General features: G+C 36.1%; 5 protein-coding genes across 5 annotated transcripts; all 5 read left to right on the top strand.

Annotated features, from left to right (window-relative positions):
• Nucleotides 1-3: 3 nt before the first annotated feature.
• LOC140005664 (zinc finger BED domain-containing protein RICESLEEPER 3-like) lies at nt 4-3,548 on the top strand. The gene is made up of 2 exons (XM_072046689.1): nt 4-579; nt 3,414-3,548. Exons 1-2 carry the CDS (start codon nt 4-6, stop codon nt 3,546-3,548), a joined length of 711 nt encoding a protein of 236 aa, XP_071902790.1.
• Nucleotides 3,549-5,358: 1,810 nt separating this feature from the next.
• LOC140005663 (zinc finger BED domain-containing protein RICESLEEPER 2-like) lies at nt 5,359-6,781 on the top strand. The gene is made up of 2 exons (XM_072046688.1): nt 5,359-6,274; nt 6,321-6,781. Exons 1-2 carry the CDS (start codon nt 5,359-5,361, stop codon nt 6,779-6,781), a joined length of 1,377 nt encoding a protein of 458 aa, XP_071902789.1.
• Nucleotides 6,782-6,802: 21 nt separating this feature from the next.
• LOC140005662 (zinc finger BED domain-containing protein RICESLEEPER 3-like) lies at nt 6,803-10,347 on the top strand. Its single transcript, XM_072046686.1, has 2 exons — nt 6,803-7,378; nt 10,213-10,347. Exons 1-2 carry the CDS (start codon nt 6,803-6,805, stop codon nt 10,345-10,347), a joined length of 711 nt encoding a protein of 236 aa, XP_071902787.1.
• A 1,810-nt stretch (nt 10,348-12,157) lies between these two features.
• Nucleotides 12,158-13,580, top strand: LOC140005661 (zinc finger BED domain-containing protein RICESLEEPER 2-like). The gene is made up of 2 exons (XM_072046685.1): nt 12,158-13,073; nt 13,120-13,580. The coding sequence occupies exons 1-2, from the start codon at nt 12,158-12,160 to the stop codon at nt 13,578-13,580; spliced, it is 1,377 nt and encodes a 458-aa protein (XP_071902786.1).
• Nucleotides 13,581-13,601: 21 nt separating this feature from the next.
• On the top strand, nt 13,602-17,146 carry LOC140005660 (zinc finger BED domain-containing protein RICESLEEPER 3-like). The gene is made up of 2 exons (XM_072046684.1): nt 13,602-14,177; nt 17,012-17,146. Exons 1-2 carry the CDS (start codon nt 13,602-13,604, stop codon nt 17,144-17,146), a joined length of 711 nt encoding a protein of 236 aa, XP_071902785.1.
• The last annotated feature ends 1,810 nt before the right edge of the window (nt 17,147-18,956 follow it).

Genomic DNA, 18,956 nt, shown 5'->3' with positions numbered 1-18,956 from the left:
TTAATGGCTATTGCTGCCATTTTAGATCCAAGGCAGAAAATGAGAGTTGTTGAGTTTGCCTTCCCTCAAATGTTTCCATCTTTTGAGGCACAAGAACATATTTTCAGCGTGAAGAAAGCTTTATTTGAGCTTTATGATGAGTATGCAGATTTGAATGCAACTGGAAATGAAAATGCAGTCCACTCATGTGCTTCAGAAGGGCCACAAAAAAATGCAACATCTTCTTCTAGGTGGGTTGACTTTGATGAGTACTGTGACGAAATGGAGACTACTGAGCCACAAAAATCTGAATTGGTGGATTATTTAGAAAAGGCTCGCCTAAAGACTGGTTCCAACCCAAATGCCTATGATTGTTTGGAGTGGTGGAAAAGCAATAGGGTTGCGTATCCAATATTGTCCGAAATGGCGGCTGACATCTTGGCTATTCCTGTAACTACAGTGGCATCTGAGGCCACATTTAGTGCCGGAACTCGAGTTATTGATAGCTATCGTGCTTCCCTTCATCCAGATACGGTTCAAGTGTTGTTGTGTGCAGGGGACTGGTGTAGAAAGCTTCACGGGATCTCAAAGAAAGTGAAAGTAAGTTTTATTGTTTTATCATTCAACTTTTGTGGCCAAGTTCAACAAGTTATGACTTTTTTTCTTTCTAAATTATTTGCCTTGGGTGGTTTTTATTGTAAATGCAGGAAGCTAAAATAATCAAAGAAATTGAATTGCCCAAGATTTGAAGGTCTATTGCAAAGGGCTCATTTTGAATCAGGTCTGGCATTGTGCGTTATCTAGAGTTCTCGATAATTTTGTACCTTAATTTGATTCATTTTTTTGTCTTTGGTGATATTTGACAGGACTTATATTTTTTTGGTTGGCAATAGGTGTTAGAAACTTGGAATTTTGGAATCTGAACTCTATGCAGTTAACATCTCAAATGACTTGTCTCAAATCTGTACAGCTATAGTGAATTTGGTGACTTTTTTACTCAAGCGAATGTTGACACTTGACAAGCTGTGGTTGCCAGTTGTGTTTTGACTTTTTTGACTCAAATCTGTACAACTTTGGTGAATCTGGAGATTTTTTTGACTGTTGACAAGCTGTGGCTGCCAAGTTGTGTTTTGACTTTTGACTTTGGACTCAAATCTGCATAGCTATAGTGAATCTGGTGATTTCTTTGACTCAAGTGAATGTTGTATAGATACTACCAGGTTGTATTTTGATTTTTGACTAAAATCTGTACATGAGTTGCTGTATAGAATCTTGGCAATGGATCTTAATAGAATGTTGTATAGAGAACTTGATCTCAAATGATACAGAGTTCAGTGTATTGTGACTAAATGCTATTAATATCAAGTTCTCTATTTCTTTTGCTTACATGGCTATTTTGGCTATTGAGAAACTATCATTTTTTCTATTATATTAACTAGTTTGATAATGTTGCTTTTAGAGTGCTTGAATCACATGGTTGGCATTTGCGTTGAAATGAAGCAAAATGCATGTTTTAATATGAATTGCTATATTGAAGGATAGCACAGTTTTTTGCGCTCAATTTTTGCTGAATTCTGGTTTAGAAAACAAATGTTTTCGAGCTCATTTTACGAGCTTAGTTCGAGTACTCGAGCTCGAATCTTATACGAGTTCGAGCTCGAGTTCTCTTTAATTACATCGAGTCGAGTTCGAGTTCGAAGTTTGAGGCTTGTTCGAGCTCGAGCTCGAGCTCGAGCAGTACTCATAACCTTCGAGCTCGAGCTCGAGTATGGTACTACTCGAGCTCGACTCGGCTCAACTCCACCCCTACATATAAGTATGAAAAAGAATCGGAGAACTTTTGATATTTTAGTTGATTCCGTTATAAAATATAAAATTCGTCGTTTTGACATTCTAGTCCAAACTATAAAGGGTTATATATAACTTTCGAAACCATGCGAACATAATTCCTTTGTCGTTAATATAGAGCCAAAGTGTGTGATGTTTGCTTGAATTTTTTGACTACCTGTAAAGAAGCAAATTTTAGATGTAGAAGACTGTTTATGCAGCAAATTTAACTAATGATTGATATAGGTGCATTTCTCAGTGCTGTGATCAATATTAGTGGCTTTGTGATGGTTTGGCAAGTAGAAATATATTGTTCATTTTTTATGACGTACTTCTTGTTATTTTGCTGGTTGCTGTCAATAGGGTTGTGCATCGAATTCGAATTCGGTAATTCGAAAGTTTGAATTCAGAATTTTTCAAAATTTTGGCATAGAAATTACCGATCGATTTCGATTTCGAATTCACCAGTTCCAATTTCGATTTCGATTCCGAATTCAATTGGGAATTCGGTAAATTCCGAATTCACCGAATTTGGAAACCTTTTTTCCTTTTTTTTCTTTTTTGTTAGATGTATTGTTATATAATATAAATTATATATTGCATATATTATAAAAAATATTATTATATATATAAATATATATTAATATACATATTATAAAATGAAATTGAAATAAAAATTATTATTATATATATAAATAAATATTAATATATATATGTTATAAAACGAAATTCGAAATCGAAAATGTCCGATTTCAAAAACTCCATTATTGAATTCGAACCAAATTCGCATAATTCGAAATCGAAAATTCCAATTTCAGTGCCAAATTCCAAATTACCGATTTCAAAAATTTCGAATTCGATCGTTAAATCGAAATTTTTTGATTTTGCACACCCCTAACTGTCAAGAGGGAATATATCAGTATTGTGTTTTGAGTTTTTTTTTTTTATGAGCATGAAATTTGGTTGCATGACTTTATTTTCTTCTAGGTGGTTTGTGACTTGTAATATCACGAGGGTCAAAAATATAAAACTTTTTATTGACACTACTAAGCATGTCACATAAGAGGGGATAAAACTAGGGGTTTGTTTGGATTGAGGATTATTTGTCAAAATTTATTTGCTTACATCATCATTACAATTTCCAACACACCTTTTTATCTTCCCAATTAACTTTTTATCTCACATACATCATATCACAAAAAGTGCTACAGTAAAAATATCTTAAATAATTTACAATCCAAATAATTAACTAGTGGTTTAGCAACCTTTTGTGTAGGGGTGGAGCTGAGTCGAGGAGCTCGACTCGAGCTCGATATGTGCTCGGCCAAAAGCTCGAGCTCGAGCTCGATTAATCGAGCTCGATCTCGATCTCGAGCTGCTCGATAGAGCTATCGAGTCGAGCTCGAGCCCATAAATTTGATACTCGAAAGCTCGACGAGCTTTATCGAGTATCGCATAAAAATTTAAAAAAAGATTATATATAAAATTACTAATATTATTAAATAAATTCTGAGGAATAATTATGGGTGAAGTGATAATTATACTAAAAAGAATAGTCAAGTTCCTACTTCCCAATTCAGTTGCTGTGGTCATTCTGCTGTTCTCAGTTGGAGGAAGCCAAGACAAGGCCATTTCGCTTGACACAAGCTATCCCTGGGTCCAAGTCCTTGGACTACAACATAGATTTAACATTCGAGGCATCAGGGCTTGCTAACTCCATGATATCAGTTACATGGGAATGAAGACAAGGTTCAGACTCAGCGGCTAAAATTGTGCCAAAAAGCCTCTGTTATTTGACTGCTGTAATCTTGTAGTATCCCTTCTTTTGTTGCTATTTCCTGACTTTTCGAGTCTCTTAGAAGGGAAGGCTGTGGAATGATTGAAGTTATACGTTGCCCTTGTGTATCATGTAAATATTGGACAGTGGATTTTCTATATTTATATACACATATATATATCTGAGAGTTTTGCTCAAAAAAAAAAAAAAAAATTCCTACTTCCCGCCCAGACTTCCCATCGCTAGCCTTTCTAGCCTTTCAGCCTTTCAGTTTCAGCCTTTCTAGCCTTTCTGCCTTTCTAGCCTTTCAGCCAGTTCCCACTTCCCACTTCCCATTTCCCATTTCCCATCGAGCCTTTCTTCCTCTTTCCAACTCCCAAGTCGTGTCTCTGTTGCTAGCTCGTTGAAGCTTCCCAGAGCAGCTATTGATTTGCTTATCCATCGCGGTAGCTTTTGAATCCGCCTGTAAGTTCAGAATCTCCTTCTCCTTTTTGAATTTATGTATTAAGCATGCGGGTAAGAACTTGGTTGTATTATGTATTAAGCATTTAAGCATACTGGTAAGGAAAACGTGAGGAAAATTTGTATTTTAAGCTTGTTGCTGAAATTGTTGGTTATTGTATTTAGATTTGGTCACCACAACCCGTGCATCTGATATGAAAGCCTCCTCGTCTTCTCCGACCTTTTATTTTTTCTTCTCCTTCTCTTGAATCTCTGCCACCCACTGGCTGTTTAGTGAAGAGTCTTCAAAGAGAGAATTTTGGGTTAAAGATTGATTTATTATTTCTGTCTTTCTGTGCAATTTCTCATAAATTGGATACGAGCAAGGTTTTTTTTTTTTTTTGCTAGAGGAATCACTTGTTTTCTCTTGAGCCTGTTGGCAAAGGTCTGAATGCTGCCAAGGCACGTCAACAGCATGATACCCAGCAAAAGCTAAGAAACAACCATATTGATTAATGAGCATTGCTGATTTCATATTGTTCATGTTTCTAAGAATGGAACTCCTAAAGTTTTTCTTCAGTACGTGTCATCTGACCTCCATGTTAGCATATCTAGAACAATATTTGCACTTTCTATAATTGGTTTAGTTGGTCCTAGCTAACAAAAGTATAAAGTTAGGGATGAAGCAACACAAGTATAAGGGCAGGTATGTATGGATTTGCCAAGTATGATAAAAAGCAGGGATGAAGCAACACAAGTATGAAATTTCTTTTCCCTTTAGCGTAAGTCAAAAGATATTTGAGACAGTTGAAAGTTGTTTTTATTTTAAACCTTTGAAAAAAATGTAGGAAGAGTATATCATAGCATCTGATTACTGTGATTAATACAGATTTATACATTTGTTGATGATCAAAGTGTGATTAATGAAATGTAGCAGGTTTAATCTTTTCATTACTGAAAAGAATTATCAGCAGAACCTCAAAAAATGTATTCTTTATTTAATTCATATGCCTAAAACTTCTCTAAATAATTATCAGAGCAAGTTTTTTTTTTTTAAATAGTTTTGTTTACACCTTAAAAGTCTCTGAAATTCATGGTGAAAGCCTCCGTTAATGGATGTGTCTTTCTTTAGCTTGAAAATTTCCTTGCCCTGATTTGAAAATTTGTTGTCTTTCTTTAGCTTGGAGCCTTGGACTGCATGTGTTTATGGACTGATGTCAACCCAAGACAAGGGCAGTCAACCCGAGATTTCTTGTATCCCACTGGTTTCCAATGCTGATTCATGTACTCCATTGATATTGGACAACCCAATATTTGTCTCCAATGAGTCAACGATGAATCCAGGAAACATGATGACTAATCCAATTACACAAAGTACTCCTTTGGGTAATATACAAGAAGGACAAGAAGCTGTGGTTATTGACGATAACAATGAAGAAGGAGAAAATGATAAATTAGATGAAGATGATGAATTCCATATTCCAAAACGGAATAAAACTTCTGAAGCTTGGGAGGACTTCAACGAATTTGAAGAAAATGGCAATTACTATGCCATTTGCCGTTACTGCAATAAAAAGCTATCGAGGGGTAAATCAAAGCAAACAACTAGCTTGTGGCGGCACCGAAACTCATGTCCATCTAGAAAAGCAAGTTTAAGACAAGCTGCACAACAAACGAAACTGAACTTTCAGCCGGCTGATGATGCATTTCCTTCTATACCACCGTTGCATACCGGAAAATTTGACATGGAGAAAATGAGAGAAGCCGCTGCACATTGGATTGTGATGCACGAACATCCCTTCACCATTCTTGAAGAAGAAGGTTTGAATATTTTCCTAAAGCGTGGCATGCCCGAGTGGCAAAAGATCATTAGAGGAGTAGCAAAAAATGATTGTGTGGCAGTCTATGAACTTGAGAAAAAGAAGCTGAAGAAAAAGTTAAGAAATGTGAAAAAGGTAAGCCTCACAACCGATCTTTGGAAATCTAAAAATCAAAAGATCGAATATATGGTTATTATTGGCCATTGGATTGACTCAGATTGGAAGCTACAAAAGAGAGTGCTCAACTTTGTTCACATACCACCTCCTAGACGAGGGGTTGAGATTGCTGCTTCACTCTTCAAGTGTGTGAAGGATTGGGGTATTGAGCAAAAAATACACACAATTTCAGTTGATAATGCTTCAGCCAATGATGTGGCTATTAGAGTTTTGCGGGATGATTTTAGTAGATCGAAGAAACTATTAGGTGGCGGCAAGTTGTTTCATGTTCGATGCTGTGCGCACATCTTGAACCTTAGGCCTTTCTGAGATTGCGGACATTGTAAACAAAATTAGGGACAGCGTCGATTTTGTCAATCGCTCAGAGACCAGATTATTGTTGTTCGCTGAGATTGCACAACAACTTCAAATACCCGGGAAAAAGTTGCTTTATGATTGTCGAACAAGATGGAATGCCACCTTCGAAATGCTAAGCTGTGCTATGAAGTTCAAAGATGTTTTTCCTCGTTTTCAAGATAGAGATCCACTCTATGATTCCTGTCCAGCTTATGAGGATTGGGAAAAGGCAGAAAAAGTGTGCTCTGTGTTAGAGAAATTTTGGGCAGCCACGCATGTGATATCCGGGAGTGAATATCCTACGAGCAATTTATTCCTTCAAGAGGCTGTGAAAATTAAGAAACTCTTAGATTCTCGAGAAAATGATGAAAATGACTTCATCCGAGCTATGATTAGAAAGATGAAGGCCAAGTTCGACAAATAATGGGGCGAATGCAATTTGTTAATGGCTATTGCTGCCATTTTAGATCCAAGGCAGAAAATGAGAGTTGTTGAGTTTGCCTTCCCTCAAATGTTTCCATCTTTTGAGGCACAAGAACATATTTTCAGCGTGAAGAAAGCTTTATTTGAGCTTTATGATGAGTATGCAGATTTGAATGCAACTGGAAATGAAAATGCAGTCCACTCATGTGCTTCAGAAGGGCCACAAAAAAATGCAACATCTTCTTCTAGGTGGGTTGACTTTGATGAGTACTGTGACGAAATGGAGACTACTGAGCCACAAAAATCTGAATTGGTGGATTATTTAGAAAAGGCTCGCCTAAAGACTGGTTCCAACCCAAATGCCTATGATTGTTTGGAGTGGTGGAAAAGCAATAGGGTTGCGTATCCAATATTGTCCGAAATGGCGGCTGACATCTTGGCTATTCCTGTAACTACAGTGGCATCTGAGGCCACATTTAGTGCCGGAACTCGAGTTATTGATAGCTATCGTGCTTCCCTTCATCCAGATACGGTTCAAGTGTTGTTGTGTGCAGGGGACTGGTGTAGAAAGCTTCACGGGATCTCAAAGAAAGTGAAAGTAAGTTTTATTGTTTTATCATTCAACTTTTGTGGCCAAGTTCAACAAGTTATGACTTTTTTTCTTTCTAAATTATTTGCCTTGGGTGGTTTTTATTGTAAATGCAGGAAGCTAAAATAATCAAAGAAATTGAATTGCCCAAGATTTGAAGGTCTATTGCAAAGGGCTCATTTTGAATCAGGTCTGGCATTGTGCGTTATCTAGAGTTCTCGATAATTTTGTACCTTAATTTGATTCATTTTTTTGTCTTTGGTGATATTTGACAGGACTTATATTTTTTTGGTTGGCAATAGGTGTTAGAAACTTGGAATTTTGGAATCTGAACTCTATGCAGTTAACATCTCAAATGACTTGTCTCAAATCTGTACAGCTATAGTGAATTTGGTGACTTTTTTACTCAAGCGAATGTTGACACTTGACAAGCTGTGGTTGCCAGTTGTGTTTTGACTTTTTTGACTCAAATCTGTACAACTTTGGTGAATCTGGAGATTTTTTTGACTGTTGACAAGCTGTGGCTGCCAAGTTGTGTTTTGACTTTTGACTTTGGACTCAAATCTGCATAGCTATAGTGAATCTGGTGATTTCTTTGACTCAAGTGAATGTTGTATAGATACTACCAGGTTGTATTTTGATTTTTGACTAAAATCTGTACATGAGTTGCTGTATAGAATCTTGGCAATGGATCTTAATAGAATGTTGTATAGAGAACTTGATCTCAAATGATACAGAGTTCAGTGTATTGTGACTAAATGCTATTAATATCAAGTTCTCTATTTCTTTTGCTTACATGGCTATTTTGGCTATTGAGAAACTATCATTTTTTCTATTATATTAACTAGTTTGATAATGTTGCTTTTAGAGTGCTTGAATCACATGGTTGGCATTTGCGTTGAAATGAAGCAAAATGCATGTTTTAATATGAATTGCTATATTGAAGGATAGCACAGTTTTTTGCGCTCAATTTTTGCTGAATTCTGGTTTAGAAAACAAATGTTTTCGAGCTCATTTTACGAGCTTAGTTCGAGTACTCGAGCTCGAATCTTATACGAGTTCGAGCTCGAGTTCTCTTTAATTACATCGAGTCGAGTTCGAGTTCGAAGTTTGAGGCTTGTTCGAGCTCGAGCTCGAGCTCGAGCAGTACTCATAACCTTCGAGCTCGAGCTCGAGTATGGTACTACTCGAGCTCGACTCGGCTCAACTCCACCCCTACATATAAGTATGAAAAAGAATCGGAGAACTTTTGATATTTTAGTTGATTCCGTTATAAAATATAAAATTCGTCGTTTTGACATTCTAGTCCAAACTATAAAGGGTTATATATAACTTTCGAAACCATGCGAACATAATTCCTTTGTCGTTAATATAGAGCCAAAGTGTGTGATGTTTGCTTGAATTTTTTGACTACCTGTAAAGAAGCAAATTTTAGATGTAGAAGACTGTTTATGCAGCAAATTTAACTAATGATTGATATAGGTGCATTTCTCAGTGCTGTGATCAATATTAGTGGCTTTGTGATGGTTTGGCAAGTAGAAATATATTGTTCATTTTTTATGACGTACTTCTTGTTATTTTGCTGGTTGCTGTCAATAGGGTTGTGCATCGAATTCGAATTCGGTAATTCGAAAGTTTGAATTCAGAATTTTTCAAAATTTTGGCATAGAAATTACCGATCGATTTCGATTTCGAATTCACCAGTTCCAATTTCGATTTCGATTCCGAATTCAATTGGGAATTCGGTAAATTCCGAATTCACCGAATTTGGAAACCTTTTTTCCTTTTTTTTCTTTTTTGTTAGATGTATTGTTATATAATATAAATTATATATTGCATATATTATAAAAAATATTATTATATATATAAATATATATTAATATACATATTATAAAATGAAATTGAAATAAAAATTATTATTATATATATAAATAAATATTAATATATATATGTTATAAAACGAAATTCGAAATCGAAAATGTCCGATTTCAAAAACTCCATTATTGAATTCGAACCAAATTCGCATAATTCGAAATCGAAAATTCCAATTTCAGTGCCAAATTCCAAATTACCGATTTCAAAAATTTCGAATTCGATCGTTAAATCGAAATTTTTTGATTTTGCACACCCCTAACTGTCAAGAGAGAATATATCAGTATTGTGTTTTGAGTTTTTTTTTTTTATGAGCATGAAATTTGGTTGCATGACTTTATTTTCTTCTAGGTGGTTTGTGACTTGTAATATCACGAGGGTCAAAAATATAAAACTTTTTATTGACACTACTAAGCATGTCACATAAGAGGGGATAAAACTAGGGGTTTGTTTGGATTGAGGATTATTTGTCAAAATTTATTTGCTTACATCATCATTACAATTTCCAACACACCTTTTTATCTTCCCAATTAACTTTTTATCTCACATACATCATATCACAAAAAGTGCTACAGTAAAAATATCTTAAATAATTTACAATCCAAATAATTAACTAGTGGTTTAGCAACCTTTTGTGTAGGGGTGGAGCTGAGTCGAGGAGCTCGACTCGAGCTCGATATGTGCTCGGCCAAAAGCTCGAGCTCGAGCTCGATTAATCGAGCTCGATCTCGATCTCGAGCTGCTCGATAGAGCTATCGAGTCGAGCTCGAGCCCATAAATTTGATACTCGAAAGCTCGACGAGCTTTATCGAGTATCGCATAAAAATTTAAAAAAAGATTATATATAAAATTACTAATATTATTAAATAAATTCTGAGGAATAATTATGGGTGAAGTGATAATTATACTAAAAAGAATAGTCAAGTTCCTACTTCCCAATTCAGTTGCTGTGGTCATTCTGCTGTTCTCAGTTGGAGGAAGCCAAGACAAGGCCATTTCGCTTGACACAAGCTATCCCTGGGTCCAAGTCCTTGGACTACAACATAGATTTAACATTCGAGGCATCAGGGCTTGCTAACTCCATGATATCAGTTACATGGGAATGAAGACAAGGTTCAGACTCAGCGGCTAAAATTGTGCCAAAAAGCCTCTGTTATTTGACTGCTGTAATCTTGTAGTATCCCTTCTTTTGTTGCTATTTCCTGACTTTTCGAGTCTCTTAGAAGGGAAGGCTGTGGAATGATTGAAGTTATACGTTGCCCTTGTGTATCATGTAAATATTGGACAGTGGATTTTCTATATTTATATACACATATATATATCTGAGAGTTTTGCTCAAAAAAAAAAAAAAAAATTCCTACTTCCCGCCCAGACTTCCCATCGCTAGCCTTTCTAGCCTTTCAGCCTTTCAGTTTCAGCCTTTCTAGCCTTTCTGCCTTTCTAGCCTTTCAGCCAGTTCCCACTTCCCACTTCCCATTTCCCATTTCCCATCGAGCCTTTCTTCCTCTTTCCAACTCCCAAGTCGTGTCTCTGTTGCTAGCTCGTTGAAGCTTCCCAGAGCAGCTATTGATTTGCTTATCCATCGCGGTAGCTTTTGAATCCGCCTGTAAGTTCAGAATCTCCTTCTCCTTTTTGAATTTATGTATTAAGCATGCGGGTAAGAACTTGGTTGTATTATGTATTAAGCATTTAAGCATACTGGTAAGGAAAACGTGAGGAAAATTTGTATTTTAAGCTTGTTGCTGAAATTGTTGGTTATTGTATTTAGATTTGGTCACCACAACCCGTGCATCTGATATGAAAGCCTCCTCGTCTTCTCCGACCTTTTATTTTTTCTTCTCCTTCTCTTGAATCTCTGCCACCCACTGGCTGTTTAGTGAAGAGTCTTCAAAGAGAGAATTTTGGGTTAAAGATTGATTTATTATTTCTGTCTTTCTGTGCAATTTCTCATAAATTGGATACGAGCAAGGTTTTTTTTTTTTTTTGCTAGAGGAATCACTTGTTTTCTCTTGAGCCTGTTGGCAAAGGTCTGAATGCTGCCAAGGCACGTCAACAGCATGATACCCAGCAAAAGCTAAGAAACAACCATATTGATTAATGAGCATTGCTGATTTCATATTGTTCATGTTTCTAAGAATGGAACTCCTAAAGTTTTTCTTCAGTACGTGTCATCTGACCTCCATGTTAGCATATCTAGAACAATATTTGCACTTTCTATAATTGGTTTAGTTGGTCCTAGCTAACAAAAGTATAAAGTTAGGGATGAAGCAACACAAGTATAAGGGCAGGTATGTATGGATTTGCCAAGTATGATAAAAAGCAGGGATGAAGCAACACAAGTATGAAATTTCTTTTCCCTTTAGCGTAAGTCAAAAGATATTTGAGACAGTTGAAAGTTGTTTTTATTTTAAACCTTTGAAAAAAATGTAGGAAGAGTATATCATAGCATCTGATTACTGTGATTAATACAGATTTATACATTTGTTGATGATCAAAGTGTGATTAATGAAATGTAGCAGGTTTAATCTTTTCATTACTGAAAAGAATTATCAGCAGAACCTCAAAAAATGTATTCTTTATTTAATTCATATGCCTAAAACTTCTCTAAATAATTATCAGAGCAAGTTTTTTTTTTTTAAATAGTTTTGTTTACACCTTAAAAGTCTCTGAAATTCATGGTGAAAGCCTCCGTTAATGGATGTGTCTTTCTTTAGCTTGAAAATTTCCTTGCCCTGATTTGAAAATTTGTTGTCTTTCTTTAGCTTGGAGCCTTGGACTGCATGTGTTTATGGACTGATGTCAACCCAAGACAAGGGCAGTCAACCCGAGATTTCTTGTATCCCACTGGTTTCCAATGCTGATTCATGTACTCCATTGATATTGGACAACCCAATATTTGTCTCCAATGAGTCAACGATGAATCCAGGAAACATGATGACTAATCCAATTACACAAAGTACTCCTTTGGGTAATATACAAGAAGGACAAGAAGCTGTGGTTATTGACGATAACAATGAAGAAGGAGAAAATGATAAATTAGATGAAGATGATGAATTCCATATTCCAAAACGGAATAAAACTTCTGAAGCTTGGGAGGACTTCAACGAATTTGAAGAAAATGGCAATTACTATGCCATTTGCCGTTACTGCAATAAAAAGCTATCGAGGGGTAAATCAAAGCAAACAACTAGCTTGTGGCGGCACCGAAACTCATGTCCATCTAGAAAAGCAAGTTTAAGACAAGCTGCACAACAAACGAAACTGAACTTTCAGCCGGCTGATGATGCATTTCCTTCTATACCACCGTTGCATACCGGAAAATTTGACATGGAGAAAATGAGAGAAGCCGCTGCACATTGGATTGTGATGCACGAACATCCCTTCACCATTCTTGAAGAAGAAGGTTTGAATATTTTCCTAAAGCGTGGCATGCCCGAGTGGCAAAAGATCATTAGAGGAGTAGCAAAAAATGATTGTGTGGCAGTCTATGAACTTGAGAAAAAGAAGCTGAAGAAAAAGTTAAGAAATGTGAAAAAGGTAAGCCTCACAACCGATCTTTGGAAATCTAAAAATCAAAAGATCGAATATATGGTTATTATTGGCCATTGGATTGACTCAGATTGGAAGCTACAAAAGAGAGTGCTCAACTTTGTTCACATACCACCTCCTAGACGAGGGGTTGAGATTGCTGCTTCACTCTTCAAGTGTGTGAAGGATTGGGGTATTGAGCAAAAAATACACACAATTTCAGTTGATAATGCTTCAGCCAATGATGTGGCTATTAGAGTTTTGCGGGATGATTTTAGTAGATCGAAGAAACTATTAGGTGGCGGCAAGTTGTTTCATGTTCGATGCTGTGCGCACATCTTGAACCTTAGGCCTTTCTGAGATTGCGGACATTGTAAACAAAATTAGGGACAGCGTCGATTTTGTCAATCGCTCAGAGACCAGATTATTGTTGTTCGCTGAGATTGCACAACAACTTCAAATACCCGGGAAAAAGTTGCTTTATGATTGTCGAACAAGATGGAATGCCACCTTCGAAATGCTAAGCTGTGCTATGAAGTTCAAAGATGTTTTTCCTCGTTTTCAAGATAGAGATCCACTCTATGATTCCTGTCCAGCTTATGAGGATTGGGAAAAGGCAGAAAAAGTGTGCTCTGTGTTAGAGAAATTTTGGGCAGCCACGCATGTGATATCCGGGAGTGAATATCCTACGAGCAATTTATTCCTTCAAGAGGCTGTGAAAATTAAGAAACTCTTAGATTCTCGAGAAAATGATGAAAATGACTTCATCCGAGCTATGATTAGAAAGATGAAGGCCAAGTTCGACAAATAATGGGGCGAATGCAATTTGTTAATGGCTATTGCTGCCATTTTAGATCCAAGGCAGAAAATGAGAGTTGTTGAGTTTGCCTTCCCTCAAATGTTTCCATCTTTTGAGGCACAAGAACATATTTTCAGCGTGAAGAAAGCTTTATTTGAGCTTTATGATGAGTATGCAGATTTGAATGCAACTGGAAATGAAAATGCAGTCCACTCATGTGCTTCAGAAGGGCCACAAAAAAATGCAACATCTTCTTCTAGGTGGGTTGACTTTGATGAGTACTGTGACGAAATGGAGACTACTGAGCCACAAAAATCTGAATTGGTGGATTATTTAGAAAAGGCTCGCCTAAAGACTGGTTCCAACCCAAATGCCTATGATTGTTTGGAGTGGTGGAAAAGCAATAGGGTTGCGTATCCAATATTGTCCGAAATGGCGGCTGACATCTTGGCTATTCCTGTAACTACAGTGGCATCTGAGGCCACATTTAGTGCCGGAACTCGAGTTATTGATAGCTATCGTGCTTCCCTTCATCCAGATACGGTTCAAGTGTTGTTGTGTGCAGGGGACTGGTGTAGAAAGCTTCACGGGATCTCAAAGAAAGTGAAAGTAAGTTTTATTGTTTTATCATTCAACTTTTGTGGCCAAGTTCAACAAGTTATGACTTTTTTTCTTTCTAAATTATTTGCCTTGGGTGGTTTTTATTGTAAATGCAGGAAGCTAAAATAATCAAAGAAATTGAATTGCCCAAGATTTGAAGGTCTATTGCAAAGGGCTCATTTTGAATCAGGTCTGGCATTGTGCGTTATCTAGAGTTCTCGATAATTTTGTACCTTAATTTGATTCATTTTTTTGTCTTTGGTGATATTTGACAGGACTTATATTTTTTTGGTTGGCAATAGGTGTTAGAAACTTGGAATTTTGGAATCTGAACTCTATGCAGTTAACATCTCAAATGACTTGTCTCAAATCTGTACAGCTATAGTGAATTTGGTGACTTTTTTACTCAAGCGAATGTTGACACTTGACAAGCTGTGGTTGCCAGTTGTGTTTTGACTTTTTTGACTCAAATCTGTACAACTTTGGTGAATCTGGAGATTTTTTTGACTGTTGACAAGCTGTGGCTGCCAAGTTGTGTTTTGACTTTTGACTTTGGACTCAAATCTGCATAGCTATAGTGAATCTGGTGATTTCTTTGACTCAAGTGAATGTTGTATAGATACTACCAGGTTGTATTTTGATTTTTGACTAAAATCTGTACATGAGTTGCTGTATAGAATCTTGGCAATGGATCTTAATAGAATGTTGTATAGAGAACTTGATCTCAAATGATACAGAGTTCAGTGTATTGTGACTAAATGCTATTAATATCAAGTTCTCTATTTCTTTTGCTTACATGGCTATTTTGGCTATTGAGAAACTATCATTTTTTCTATTATATTAACTAGTTTGATAATGTTGCTTTTAGAGTGCTTGAATCACATGGTTGGCATTTGCGTTGAAATGAAGCAAAATGCATGTTTTAATATGAATTGCTATATTGAAGGATAGCACAGTTTTTTGCGCTCAATTTTTGCTGAATTCTGGTTTAGAAAACAAATGTTTTCGAGCTCATTTTACGAGCTTAGTTCGAGTACTCGAGCTCGAATCTTATACGAGTTCGAGCTCGAGTTCTCTTTAATTACATCGAGTCGAGTTCGAGTTCGAAGTTTGAGGCTTGTTCGAGCTCGAGCTCGAGCTCGAGCAGTACTCATAACCTTCGAGCTCGAGCTCGAGTATGGTACTACTCGAGCTCGACTCGGCTCAACTCCACCCCTACATATAAGTATGAAAAAGAATCGGAGAACTTTTGATATTTTAGTTGATTCCGTTATAAAATATAAAATTCGTCGTTTTGACATTCTAGTCCAAACTATAAAGGGTTATATATAACTTTCGAAACCATGCGAACATAATTCCTTTGTCGTTAATATAGAGCCAAAGTGTGTGATGTTTGCTTGAATTTTTTGACTACCTGTAAAGAAGCAAATTTTAGATGTAGAAGACTGTTTATGCAGCAAATTTAACTAATGATTGATATAGGTGCATTTCTCAGTGCTGTGATCAATATTAGTGGCTTTGTGATGGTTTGGCAAGTAGAAATATATTGTTCATTTTTTATGACGTACTTCTTGTTATTTTGCTGGTTGCTGTCAATAGGGTTGTGCATCGAATTCGAATTCGGTAATTCGAAAGTTTGAATTCAGAATTTTTCAAAATTTTGGCATAGAAATTACCGATCGATTTCGATTTCGAATTCACCAGTTCCAATTTCGATTTCGATTCCGAATTCAATTGGGAATTCGGTAAATTCCGAATTCACCGAATTTGGAAACCTTTTTTCCTTTTTTTTCTTTTTTGTTAGATGTATTGTTATATAATATAAATTATATATTGCATATATTATAAAAAATATTATTATATATATAAATATATATTAATATACATATTATAAAATGAAATTGAAATAAAAATTATTATTATATATATAAATAAATATTAATATATATATGTTATAAAACGAAATTCGAAATCGAAAATGTCCGATTTCAAAAACTCCATTATTGAATTCGAACCAAATTCGCATAATTCGAAATCGAAAATTCCAATTTCAGTGCCAAATTCCAAATTACCGATTTCAAAAATTTCGAATTCGATCGTTAAATCGAAATTTTTTGATTTTGCACACCCCTAACTGTCAAGAGAGAATATATCAGTATTGTGTTTTGAGTTTTTTTTTTTTATGAGCATGAAATTTGGTTGCATGACTTTATTTTCTTCTAGGTGGTTTGTGACTTGTAATATCACGAGGGTCAAAAATATAAAACTTTTTATTGACACTACTAAGCATGTCACATAAGAGGGGATAAAACTAGGGGTTTGTTTGGATTGAGGATTATTTGTCAAAATTTATTTGCTTACATCATCATTACAATTTCCAACACACCTTTTTATCTTCCCAATTAACTTTTTATCTCACATACATCATATCACAAAAAGTGCTACAGTAAAAATATCTTAAATAATTTACAATCCAAATAATTAACTAGTGGTTTAGCAACCTTTTGTGTAGGGGTGGAGCTGAGTCGAGGAGCTCGACTCGAGCTCGATATGTGCTCGGCCAAAAGCTCGAGCTCGAGCTCGATTAATCGAGCTCGATCTCGATCTCGAGCTGCTCGATAGAGCTATCGAGTCGAGCTCGAGCCCATAAATTTGATACTCGAAAGCTCGACGAGCTTTATCGAGTATCGCATAAAAATTTAAAAAAAGATTATATATAAAATTACTAATATTATTAAATAAATTCTGAGGAATAATTATGGGTGAAGTGATAATTATACTAAAAAGAATAGTCAAGTTCCTACTTCCCAATTCAGTTGCTGTGGTCATTCTGCTGTTCTCAGTTGGAGGAAGCCAAGACAAGGCCATTTCGCTTGACACAAGCTATCCCTGGGTCCAAGTCCTTGGACTACAACATAGATTTAACATTCGAGGCATCAGGGCTTGCTAACTCCATGATATCAGTTACATGGGAATGAAGACAAGGTTCAGACTCAGCGGCTAAAATTGTGCCAAAAAGCCTCTGTTATTTGACTGCTGTAATCTTGTAGTATCCCTTCTTTTGTTGCTATTTCCTGACTTTTCGAGTCTCTTAGAAGGGAAGGCTGTGGAATGATTGAAGTTATACGTTGCCCTTGCGTATCATGTAAATATTGGACAGTGGATTTTCTATATTTATATACACATATATATATCTGAGAGTTTTGCTCAAAAAAAAAAAAAAAAATTCCTACTTCCCGCCCAGACTTCCCATCGCTAGCCTTTCTAGCCTTTCAGCCTTTCAGTTTCAGCCTTTCTAGCCTTTCTGCCTTTCTAGCCTTTCAGCCAGTTCCCACTTCCCACTTCCCATTTCCCATTTCCCATCGAGCCTTTCTTCCTCTTTCCAACTCCCAAGTCGTGTCTCTGTTGCTAGCTCGTTGAAGCTTCCCAGAGCAGCTATTGATTTGCTTATCCATCGCGGTAGCTTTTGAATCCGCCTGTAAGTTCAGAATCTCCTTCTCCTTTTTGAATTTATGTATTAAGCATGCGGGTAAGAACTTGGTTGTATTATGTATTAAGCATTTAAGCATACTGGTAAGGAAAACGTGAGGAAAATTTGTATTTTAAGCTTGTTGCTGAAATTGTTGGTTATTGTATTTAGATTTGGTCACCACAACCCGTGCATCTGATATGAAAGCCTCCTCGTCTTCTCCGACCTTTTATTTTTTCTTCTCCTTCTCTTGAATCTCTGCCACCCACTGGCTGTTTAGTGAAGAGTCTTCAAAGAGAGAATTTTGGGTTAAAGATTGATTTATTATTTCTGTCTTTCTGTGCAATTTCTCATAAATTGGATACGAGCAAGGTTTTTTTTTTTTTTTGCTAGAGGAATCACTTGTTTTCTCTTGAGCCTGTTGGCAAAGGTCTGAATGCTGCCAAGGCACGTCAACAGCATGATACCCAGCAAAAGCTAAGAAACAACCATATTGATTAATGAGCATTGCTGATTTCATATTGTTCATGTTTCTAAGAATGGAACTCCTAAAGTTTTTCTTCAGTACGTGTCATCTGACCTCCATGTTAGCATATCTAGAACAATATTTGCACTTTCTATAATTGGTTTAGTTGGTCCTAGCTAACAAAAGTATAAAGTTAGGGATGAAGCAACACAAGTATAAGGGCAGGTATGTATGGATTTGCCAAGTATGATAAAAAGCAGGGATGAAGCAACACAAGTATGAAATTTCTTTTCCCTTTAGCGTAAGTCAAAAGATATTTGAGACAGTTGAAAGTTGTTTTTATTTTAAACCTTTGAAAAAAATGTAGGAAGAGTATATCATAGCATCTGATTACTGTGATTAATACAGATTTATACATTTGTTGATGATCAAAGTGTGATTAATGAAATGTAGCAGGTTTAATCTTTTCATTACTGAAAAGAATTATCAGCAGAACCTCAAAAAATGTATTCTTTATTTAATTCATATGCCTAAAACTTCTCTAAATAATTATCAGAGCAAGTTTTTTTTTTTTAAATAGTTTTGTTTACACCTTAAAAGTCTCTGAAATTCATGGTGAAAGCCTCCGTTAATGGATGTGTCTTTCTTTAGCTTGAAAATTTCCTTGCCCTGATTTGAAAATTTGTTGTCTTTCTTTAGCTTGGAGCCTTGGACTGCATGTGTTTATGGACTGATGTCAACCCAAGACAAGGGCAGTCAACCCGAGATTTCTTGTATCCCACTGGTTTCCAATGCTGATTCATGTACTCCATTGATATTGGACAACCCAATATTTGTCTCCAATGAGTCAACG

This window comes from Coffea arabica, chromosome 4e, assembly GCF_036785885.1.
Source record: "Coffea arabica cultivar ET-39 chromosome 4e, Coffea Arabica ET-39 HiFi, whole genome shotgun sequence".
Lineage (NCBI taxonomy): Eukaryota > Viridiplantae > Streptophyta > Magnoliopsida > Gentianales > Rubiaceae > Coffea > Coffea arabica.
The sequence above is the reverse complement of the archived record's forward strand: the minus strand, read 5'-3'. Positions and strand labels throughout refer to the sequence as shown.